This window comes from Asparagus officinalis, chromosome 9 (assembly GCF_001876935.1).
Source record: "Asparagus officinalis chromosome 9, Aspof.V1, whole genome shotgun sequence".
In the NCBI taxonomy this organism is placed as follows: domain Eukaryota; kingdom Viridiplantae; phylum Streptophyta; class Magnoliopsida; order Asparagales; family Asparagaceae; genus Asparagus; species Asparagus officinalis.
The window spans coordinates 16,411,058-16,422,793 of record NC_033802.1 but is presented as its reverse complement, the minus strand read 5'-3'; the positions used below and the strand labels follow the sequence as shown (position 1 = coordinate 16,422,793).

At 39.3% G+C, this 11,736-nt stretch overlaps 1 protein-coding gene across 1 annotated transcript; it reads left to right on the top strand.

The window, feature by feature from the left end:
* On the top strand, nucleotides 12-1,911 carry LOC109824544 (NAC domain-containing protein 48-like). Its single transcript, XM_020391172.1, is given in 4 exon segments — nucleotides 12-418; nucleotides 575-849; nucleotides 1,217-1,318; nucleotides 1,321-1,911. Coding segments are annotated over 4 exon segments (849 nt in total). The 5' UTR covers nucleotides 12-255; the 3' UTR covers nucleotides 1,630-1,911.

Below are 11,736 nucleotides of genomic sequence, written 5' to 3'. Positions count from 1 at the left end.
CGACGTTTTCACATAAACCGGGGAATAAACCGCCACGCGTGCGTGGGCTCGGGTCAACTTGACCACGTGTTCTTCGAGAAGCTACTCCCCCGGCCCGACACGTGCCTTTATCCGGCTCCTCGCCTCCTTATAAATCTCCTCCTGCTCCTGAATTCAAAGTTTCAAGCTTCGAGCTTTCTTCGGATACGATAGTAACAACATCTTCGGAAAGGGCCGAAACCGAAATCTGCAAAAGAAAAAAGAAAAGAAAAAAAAATGTCGAGCGGAAATTTGCAACTACCCCCCGGATTCAGATTCCACCCAACTGATGAGGAGCTAGTGATGCACTATCTATGTAGAAAATGTGCAGGACTATCGCTCGCCGTGCCGATCATCGCCGAAATCGATCTTTACAAATTCGACCCGTGGCAGCTACCTGGTAAGCAAATAATAAATTTCATCGTCCTTAATTAGTAAAATTCTGAAGTTTTTTTTGGCAAAAACTCAAATTTTTTACGTACATGTGAAAACAGCGTTGTGTTGTACTGTTTTGCTGTAACTTGCTGTATATTTATTTTTTTTATTAATCTTGCAGAAATGGCTTTGTACGGAGAGAAAGAATGGTACTTCTTCTCGCCGAGGGACCGGAAATATCCGAACGGATCGAGACCGAACCGGGCGGCCGGGTCAGGTTATTGGAAGGCGACGGGTGCCGATAAACCGGTAGGATCGCCTAAACCGGTGGCGATAAAAAAAGCGCTGGTTTTTTATGCGGGTAAAGCTCCGAAGGGAGATAAGACCAACTGGATTATGCACGAGTATAGGCTGGCTGATGTGGACCGGTCCGCTCGAAGAAAGAACAGCCTTCGGGTGAGTTTTTAACGGGCCAATGCGGGCTTTCAGGGATTTTATTCGTTAACCCAAAAAAGTTCCCTCGATTTGTTTTAAATCCTATCTCCTTACTAAATCGTTTTTAAAAACACAAAAAAAAAAAAAATCCCTTGTTGTGTTCTCGATTAAATCACCTTATTATCTGAAGGGGGCCAAAAAGCTAGCCTTAAAAAAAAATGATCCCTAAATAAACGGGGTTGAATGAAGTGTGAAAGGGGATCGGCTTCCTTTCACTTTTGTTCTTATCCATTTGTCCACGTTGAAAATGATGGGGGCAGATATTAATTTTGCATTTTAGCCTTTCCAAAGTCTTAACCAATTATTTTTTGACACGTGTTATTTACAGTTGGACGATTGGGTTCTTTGCCGCATCTATAAAAAGAAAGGCGGCGGCGAGAAACTAACCGGCCCAGAGAAGAAACCGGCCGGGTCGAGAGCGTCCGGCCCGGCCAGTCCAAACCTCCACTGATGCACACGTGACACAGCCCCACCGCCGTAAACAACGACTTCTTTTATTTTGACGCGTCAGACTCTCTGCCGAAGCTGCACGCGGACTCGAGCTGCTCCGAGCACGTGGTCTCGCCGGAGTTCACGTGCGAGAGGGAGGTGCAGAGCCAGCTCAGGTGGGAGGAGTTCGAAAGGGCCCTTGCAGCTCCTTTTAACAGCGTGAACGCCGCTGGGCCGCAGTTTTCGCAGCTGGACCCGATGTACAGGGATCCGATGCAGGACGTTCTCATGTACCTGCAGAAGCCGTTCTGAAGTGGGGATGGCAGGTGAGTTGCACGTGAGAATTACCGGAGAGCTGACGTGGGGGAGGGCGAGCTGTTGGATGGAGGTCGTGGGGTTGAGGTTGGTTTGGGGAATGTTAGCGACGGGACTGAGCGGCTGAGATTTATCGTTGGGCTTGGGCTTGAAAGCTTGGGCTTGGGCTTTATAGAGATTCCGTGACGTGCCTGAATTTTGTTGTGGATTGGTCAAAAGATATAGGATGTATAAATGAAAATGAGTTGGATTTTTCATAAATGGTTGTTGCTTTGGTTATCTTTCACGTTTTTTCCTTCTTTTATTATTATTATTATTATTTTGAAGACATTGGCCCAAAATAAAATGCATTAGATGATCCTAATCGATTACATTAGTTTGACGTAGGAAAAAAATAATTCAATAGGGACTGCTTTGTAGAAAGTCATGTATAACCGAAGTATATGACTTGGATCCTCTGCGGCGCGCGCTACTAGAAAACTATTTTTTGAGTGATTACTATTTAAAACAGTTGCGGGTGGGTCTTTAACGGGTGGCTAATTATGATATATTTTCAGATGTAGTACTCACTGCAGTAATGAATATTGCTTACTACAATTTTATATTGAAAATAATAATAATTTGTGAGGATCGAGAACCTCAATTGGACCTCAAGTTGTTATTTCTGGCCATGAATGAGATTATCAAGTCTTGAGAACAGAAAATAAGGGAGAATTGAGACGATGAAGAAAGAGATGAGTGAGGAAGAACAGGATTCAGAGTTTAGGAGAAGAAAAGATTCTCATTCATTTCATGTGTTTTGATCTTTACAACCTTCTCTTTATACAACTTCCAGCTGAGGACTTAGCTTGTGCACGTGCACGTACAGTGTTTGTGCAAAACTGTCTAACAGACTAATTGTATTGAAGTAATAACTAACTAACCCATATATTACACATAAGTCCTTGAACCTAGCAACTCTTGTCCAATAACCTTGGTCTTTTGCATATTAGCCCCGTATCAGTCCAAGGTCTTACATATCAGTCCATCTTTGCTCAATCTTTAGCTTTAGAGGGAAGGGAGATATGAATCTTAAATATATGCGCATATGTATGATGCGTCTCTTATCTCTTATTCTCGAACATATCTTTTCTTCAATTTTATGGGTGCCATCAATACGCAATATATGTGCACCCGAAATGTTAGAAATTTTGTTGGTAACATTGCATTCGTCTTTCAAATTAAGCAGTTACGAGACACGTTGGTTTTCTCGCTAGAACTGAATTTGCATTAACTTTTTTTTATCTTTTATCGAAGTCTTTGTAAATAGCTCGATACTATCGCTGGAATAAAATACATCTCAATTATAGAGCGTGTGAGACCTTTTAACACCAAAAGAATATCTCATAAAGTGTTACCTATATATATCTCGAATCTGAAGCATAAAGGTATCCTGTATTGTTCAACAGATCATCAAAAGGAATTATTTTAATTCAATCCGGACGCTTGCCTAATTTAGAACATTAATACGTGGCCCCCTCCATCACGTCAATAAAGAGAAATGAATTAAGGTGCTATTTGACTATGAGTTATGTGAAGGGTTAATGAGACTTAACTTTTCTTAACCTGCCAAACATAAAAAAAATCAATACAATGGTTAAAGTGAGTTAATCCTCTATAATTTGCCGAACTTAGAAAATGCGTCAGAGTTAAGTTAACCCTCCTAGAGAGATTAAAATGAGTTAACCTCTTGAACTAAGGGGTTTACTAATACTGTTATTTAGGAAGATTAAGAGCTAACCCTTTATTTATTAATAAAATAGTCAAAAACCCTCGTTCTTCCCAAACACTGATACTGATCATAATTCATAAGGGCAAAAATAAAACTCATTTAAGGGGCTAATAGTTTCGTCCTTTGAGCTATCCAATGGATTAATTACGTTAGTCTTTCTCCTTAATATTTCTTTCTTAGCCTTTTGACAAACGACGCCTTGTTGGCCTCTTTGTTTTGATGATGTTTAACAAACAATTTACTACTAATGTTGTTTGTCTAGTGTTTGTACATTCTTATGTATTGTAGACAAACAACGTAGTTGGAGGTTGGATGGAATAGAGCTTCAACGATCATATCCAATGGAGGTTGGCGGAATGTCGGTAAAGCCTTGCAATTCATAGTTAAAGATCAAGTTCAAGCTTCATCCGCAACGTGTACCAAGTCAAGCTTAATTGAAGATCAATATTGCTTGGGTAATGTAGTTTAGGATTTATATTATGTGTGTTAAGTACTCTAAGCTCAATTATCTATACACACACATTTTATTAGTTTCCTTGTATATATATGTAATCACATATATATACAACACAAGTTTTGGTTTTCATGTTTATAAATATGAAATTACATGTTTCATATTTATTATTGTGATTTGGTTTATCTACATAGATATGAAACAAATATATTTTTATATACATACTCATAGGTTTCATTTTCTATTGTATTTGTGAAAATATTGTATTCTTAGTTTGTAGACTTCAATTCAGTTTATACATGTTTTACTAAGTCTATAAAAACATTTCACAAAGTTTTAAAAGTTGGTTTATGTCAAAACATCAAAATTCAAGTATCTCATATTTTCATGTTTTGGACTATTTTGCAAAATGATGACATTTTTCATTTGGGAAGTCCTTTTTTGAAACCAGTAGTTGTAGCATGTTTATTATCATGTCTACAATCATTTCCCAAAGTTTTATATTTTTTAAAATTTATTTGATATTTTTAAATAGTGTTTTAAAATCAGCAAATCAGGTTTTGAGTATGTCAGTTTTCGGTCGACCGAACCTGAGTTCTTGTGCTCACTGTGCGACAGAGAGTCTGTCGGTCGACCGGTCCGGTCGACCGAAAGCTCCATCGGTCGACCGCACCGGTCGACCGACGAAGTCTCTGCTTGTTTTTTGTTTTTCAGACCTGCTCACGGTCGACCGGATTTTTTCGTCGGTCGACCGAATTTTTCTTTCGGTCGACCGAACGATCTGTCGGTCGACCGCCAATAGATCCGTTAGACACTAACGGCTATTTTTCTGAGCTATCTTCTGGGGACTTTTCTGTCTTTTTGCTTGGGGTTTTTGGCTGAGTTGTGAGAGGGTATAAATACCCCTTTGCTGTCTTCTTTCAAGATCATCCAAGAGAGTTTTAAAACAAGTTTAAGAAAGTTTTAATCAAGGGTTTAAGTTTGTTTTTAGTGTTGATTATCATTGTTATTAAGCTAGAACTACATTGAGTTTAGTTTTGATTTATATCTCTTTGTTCACACACAACCTTTTGAGCTTATTGTATTTACATTCATAGTATAATTTAGGGTTGTGGGTTTGTGACATTGAGAGTGAGCTTAATTGAGTTCTCACCTTGTTTAGAGAACAATCAATTGATTTATATTGTGCTTAATTGTGAGGATTTACTTGTAAAACACTTGTACACCGAGAGAAGTGTGTGGTGAGAGACGGGGTCGAATCCAAAAGGAGTGGCGTCGGTTGACGTGCCTAGGGAGAGGTTGTAACCGAGCACTTGAGGAGGAGGACACGGGCTAGGACCAACACTTAGTGTGTAAGGTGTGATTGCATAGTGATTGTATTGTGAGGTGTAAACGTTGTTCGGGTGAACGTAGAAAACCCGGTTGAGATAGTGGAGATCTCCTCGAGGTGAGGAGCGGAGACGTAGGTCGTGGGGACCGAACTCCGTAATCATATTGTTTGTTTGTGATTGCATTGGCGCACTTACTTTTATGTTTATATCTTATATCGTCTTTGTATATTGCTTGTTGATTATATTGCCCACTATCTAGTTTAGATTGTTTACCCTTGAGCTTATATATCCTTGCACATACATTGTCTATATCTCTTTGTTAGGATATATCTTGTTGTTCATATTACTTATCCTAGCTCATATACATTGTTGTATTTCATACTTGCTAGGATAACTTATTAATTAATTTTAATTGGCATTAAATCGGATTAGATTAGCATAAGACCCTAATCATCCCCCCTCTAGGGTCTAACACGCCTAAGGTATTATTATCTACTCCTTAAATTAGAAAGAAATAGGTGTTTATTATTGTTCAACCAGTCGTTGAAAGAAAATTATTTTTAGATTCTTTAATGACATAGACACTTGCCCGATTTAGAGCACGCTACCTCCCTCCATGATGTCAATCATGATTATTTTTATTATTTTAGTGGTTATGATTATTGTAATGCAACAGTTGAATTTTTTTAATGTTAGTAAATGCTTATAATGTTTAAAGCAAGTACATAGGCCAAAGGCCTATGATATATATTTATACTAATTAATGTGAATAGGTTGAGTACCCAAGAGTCACCCTCACTTAATGGGATGTTACATCACCATAATGGGGTGTGAATGGAGGGATAATGAGGAGGAGGCCAAATGCCTCCTTCATCTCATAATACTCCCCCTTATCCATCCATTACCTTGAGTTTAGCTTATGAACACTTCAGGGTTTGTAAAGCTAATGGGGTGAATACTTCTGGATATAGAGTAAACTTGTTTGCCTCGTTAAAACCTTAGCTGTGGAAAACCCAGTGGGAAAAAACCATCAGCCTAAGGAAAAAGAGTACAACCCATAGGTTACTCCCCCTGAACCATACAAGCTTCAGGCTTGTAGGTCTTTCAGATGTCTCATCCCTATTCCTTTTACAAGTTTTACAAAAGTACATCTAGGCAGAGCCTTAGTGAACAAGTCAGCTAAATTATTACATGATTAGATCTGCTGTACTTTAACTTGCTCCTCCTCTTGAAGATCGTGCGTCCAGAAAAACTTAGGAGATATGTGCTTCGTCTTGTCACCCTTGATGAAGCCAGACTGAAGTTGAGCAACGCAGGCTGCATTGTCTTCAAATATAGTAGTTGGCTCAAGGTCACCAGTCTTCAGGCCGGTAGACACTAAGATGTGCTGAATGACAGAACGAAGCCAAACACATTCTTTGCTGGTTTCATGGATCGCGAGGAGTTCGGAATGGTTGGATGAGATTGCTACAGTGGTTTGCTTGACAGACCTCCAGGAGATGACTGTACCACCGAATGTAAACACAAATCCGATTTGTGATTTCTCGGTGTGGGGATCAGACCTGTAACCTGCATCTGAATAACCAATTAAGGTGGGAGACCCACCCTTCAGGAAATATAATCCCAGGTCTATAGACCCTTGGAGGTAGCGCAGAAGATGCTTAACTCCATTCTAGTGGCGTTTTGTGGGCGCTGTACTGTATCTGGCTAGTAGGTTAAATGAAAATGCTATATCGGGACGCGTACAGTTAGCCAGATATAGTAGTGCTCCAATGGCACTGAGGTAAGGTACTTCAGGACCTAGCATTTCCTCCCCCTCTTCCAGCGAACGGAAGGGGTCATTCTTTACATCCAATGATCGAACAACCATTGGTGTACTAAGAGGATGACATTTATCCATTCGGAAATTTTTAAGTAATTTCAGTGTATATGTGGATTGGTGTAACAGGATATCACCCTTAAGGTGTTCGATTTGTAAGCCAAGACAATACTTTGTTTTGCCTAGGTCTTTCATTTCAAAAGTATTCTTAAGGCTTTCAGATATCCCAGCGATCTCTGCAGGAGATCCAATGAGATTTAAGTCGTCGACATAGACGGCGACTATAATGAATCCTGTTCCCGATCTTTTTATAAAGATACACGGGCAGACTTTATCATTTGTGAATCCTTGCGTAGCAAGGAACTCACTTAGTCTGTTATACCACATTTTCCCCGATTGCTTAAGACCATATAATGATCTTTGAAGCCTAACAGAATAGACGTCCCGAGGTCTATCTGCTATCTCTGGTGGAATTTTATATCCTTCAGGGAGTTTCATATAGATATCTTTATCTATATTGCCATATAGATATGCAGTCACAACGTCCATGAGCTGCATTTCTAGGCCTTCCAGAGATGAGAGGCTTATTAGGAATCGGAAGGTATTCCCATCCATAACCGGAGAATATGTTTTTTCATAGTCTATTCCCGGTCTTCTCCACCCACTCTAGATATGCCGTACCGCATTCGTAGCGGCATCGCAGCCTTGTCCGCAGGCCCTTAGCCTCGTAAGCAAGATCCCGCTTCTCTTTGACTCATCATTATAATTTATATCTAATATTAATTAATTGTATAGATTAGACTGATATGTTATTATCTGCGTGGGTTTATTGATAATACCGCGGTGGTTATATTTTGTAAAGTGGTGCTATATATGATGAGTGGATACGTTCAAAAATAGTTTATGATTAATTATGATATGTTTTGAAAGAAAATATTTTAAGATTATTTTTAGAATTACCATAATGAGAAAAGAATTTATTTTGGAAAAGGATTATCTAAATTAATAAGTTTATTATTTTTTAAAAAAGGATTATTTTAGAATAGATAATAGTAGCAAGATCCCTCTTGCTCATTGACTCGTCTTTCAATATTTAGATCTGTTATGAATTACATGCATAGATTAGACTGTGATATGTTATTACATGCGTAGGATTTGGTTGATGAATGACTGTATAAAAATTTATTACTTTATCACCTAGTTATTATCCAATAGGAGAGACTGTACATGAAGACGACTCCAGTTAAAAATATGGTTTATAAGCGTGTTTCAAAGCATGACTATACTCACTTCGATATCGATATCTTGATGTGAGGAGTTCCGAGCCCCCCTGATACCGATATCCCGGTATGAGGTTTCCTTGACTATTACTATTATAGTATCGACTAGATGATGCATTCTTGATCGGAAATGTTATGGATCACGGTTATTTTCATAGTTTTACAGAAGTCGTTCCACGGTAACTCAGTGGCTAGTGCACAATATTTCATGCATAGTCACTTAATTAAACTGACAAACATAGGGTTTATAAAGGGAAATTAGACGGAGAATATAACATGTATATAAATGGGCACATGTGCTTTCCTGATATCGTGAGTTATATATATACATGGGCCAAATGGTCAATACTTGACTTGAAGGTGTGACCCCCGGACAGGTTTACGGGGACCCAATTATATATATATATAAATATTCTTCTCCAATTCAAATAACATGTAAAATAACAATAATATGCTTGTGTGTCCTATGGTAGATTTTGTTTGATATCTACAATTAGAAATTTCCTTTATTATCACCTTATATAGGTTATCACCTTAGATGATTATGGATTCTTGTGAGATGTGGGCTAGTTATATTTCTTTTTATACATATATCGGGGTTAATATTTAATTATTTACAATTTTAGACATATAGTATATACATGAGAGTTTCCTTATTTGGATTATTTCACTCGACGTACTACGTCTCGTGTTGTAGATTTTTAAGAATTAATTTCATCTAGTTGTATGACCTTGTTACTCGGATGTTTATGGATTTCCCCTGATTATTATACTCTAGTAGTGGATTGCATCTAGATTTTTAGATTTTTAGTTGCATGTTTCTATTGTCATTACTATTGTTGCATCGGTTATTGCATTGTCATTTGACCATTTCTATTCTCCCTTGTCGGATCTTGCCGTGTACCATGCACGCTGACGTACTCCTGTTCTCTTGGGTTGTACGTCAGATTTAGAGGATGAACATGTCCAGCTTGGAGACGCGCCAGAGTCAGAGTAGTTTTAGTAAGAGTGCTTTGTAGACTGAGCAGAAGAAGAAGATGAAGCTTAGTTATTCCTTTCAGTTTGTTTTTGTAGCACTTTCCATTCCCGCTTGATCGATGTCTTTTATATTCCTTCAGTATTCGGTTGGATGGATTTGTATCATGGCATGTTGACCCGAATATTATGTCTGTGATGATATTTTAGTTGTGATATGTATCATTTGGTTCTGAGTTGTTTATTATATTCTTGCTATTGTGATCGGGGACCTGTGCCTTCGCTTTATATTGCTTGACGCTTAGGGTATTAGATTGAGTAGAAGGTCTAGTACTTATTTCTCCTCAGTCTAATACGTCGTGGGTTTGTTCACATTCCGATTCCCTGGTATTTCAGGAAGCAGGGGGTGACAAAATAAAACAACAAAATTATTGGAAATAATGCAGCAGACGCTCGATATTCTAGGGATGCTAGAGGACTCTCACATCTAGGGCCCTTAGCCGATAGGTGCATGATTGCAGCTCTTCTAGGACTATATACGAGCCTTCCCAGTTGGGAGCTAGCTTGTCTCTCCTAGTGTCTTTATCGAAAGAGGCTTTACGGAGAACGAGGTCGCCAGCATTGATATTCCTTGGTCAGATCTTGCTGTTGTAATAGTAGGCGATTCGTTGCTGATTGGTGACCTGGGTCCGAAGCGTTCTCTCTTAGGTATCGTCTAGGAGGTCAAGGCCGACTCGAAGCCCTTCTGAGTTCATGTCTTCATCTAAGTGTTATAGTCGGATGGTCGACCTACCTACTTCGACGGGAGTGACTACTTCGGCACCATAAACTAGCTTGAAGGGAGTCTCCTTGGTTGAGTTCTTATGGGTCGTGTGGTATGACCAGAGAATGCTAGGCAACTCTGCAACATCTTTGAAAGCTGATGACTCTAGAAAAGATACTATCCCAACGAAGAAGGATACACTCTCATGCTGTTCTCAAGATTTGGTCATCAAGAAGTCGGAGTTGTTTCCTCTAAAAAGATAACATGATGCTAGCTGGGGTGGTTGTCTCTAAAGAGACAACCAAGATCTCCATCTTGAGGAAGCCTTTGAAGATAGTGGGAGTTCCTTCATTCTATAGATGACTAGCTGATAAATACTCCCAAAATGATTGCTACTTCTTCTAAAACGGTTGCTAATGTACAAAACACGATCGTGTTAATTTCTACATGTGCTCTCATGGAGCTCTTCCCAGCTGAGTTCGAGTAACATAGCCTTAATGTGGTTCTACAGAGTGAGACTGATCAGACTCGTATTCAGAACCTAACATGTTTTCTCAAAAAAGAAAGATGCTCTACGGTGGGCGCCAAATTGTTGATGTTACGTGAACACACAGTCAATATGTATCCATGTTTGGATAAGTTTGTTGAGGATTGATGAGAGACCGCTTTCTTCCCTGACTTTATCTCTGGTTCTTTGAATTAGGAATATGAGAAAACTGCACATGTAGAAATTCGTGAGAGGGTGGGGCTTGGTTCCCCCATTGTACCTCCAACGATCAAGTTAGCTGATGAACTTGAGTGTGGTAAATATGAACTGTGAGACTTCTTGTGTGTGTGTAGTATGATTTACAATTTTAGAGGATTTGGATCAAGGATCCGATTTTCCGGTCAGATTCACCCCCAGCTTTTAGATTAGATCTTTTAATTCACCAGATTTAGAAACGAAGAAATAGATTTAAATTAGACGAATTTGGACAAAAAATTGTTCAATGAAATCTTGATCAATTTGATCAAGCTCTCAATGGTAATTTAATCGGGTAATAATCGTCTGATATTCGAAAGTTGCAGTGAGGAAAGTACAGAAAGAAGGAGAGATTGAATAAATGGAGAAGGAAGTGGGAATGTTACTCTTTTAATTACAAAAAAATTAAATAAACTCTATGTTTAGAGTACCGTAGCAAGTCTCTTTAGAAATTATGTTTGATTTAAGTGACTAATATGCAATTAACCCAAAAAAGAAAAGAAAAAACTGTCTCTTGGAATCTCCCTCCCACCCACCGAACTGGAGCCAAATACAAATTACAAACACAACTTCCTCGAATTCAGTCACCGCACAGTAAGCGGTAAACAACCTTCACCCCTCAAAAAGTATAAGTCAAGTCAGCTCCTATTCTCTCCGGTAACCTTACTGCCCGGTAACAATCTCCGAACTCGAAGCTAGAAACAGACCACTTCTCCTTTTCTTTGTTTGGTCCGATGGCGGCAGAGGGCATGTGAGCTTCCAACCGGCGACCACCTCCTTCTCTCTCCCCCCCAAAACCCTAGGTTTTACCCAAAAATAGCAGAAATGTCGTCGAAATCCTCGAGATCGAGCATTTCCCCTTTCCGATCTAGGAAATCCCCGGCGGTTCCCGCCCCCAGATCGAACCCTCGGCCGTCGACTCCCTCGTCCTCTTCGTCCTTTGCTCGGCCGGCGACGCCGTCGTCGGTG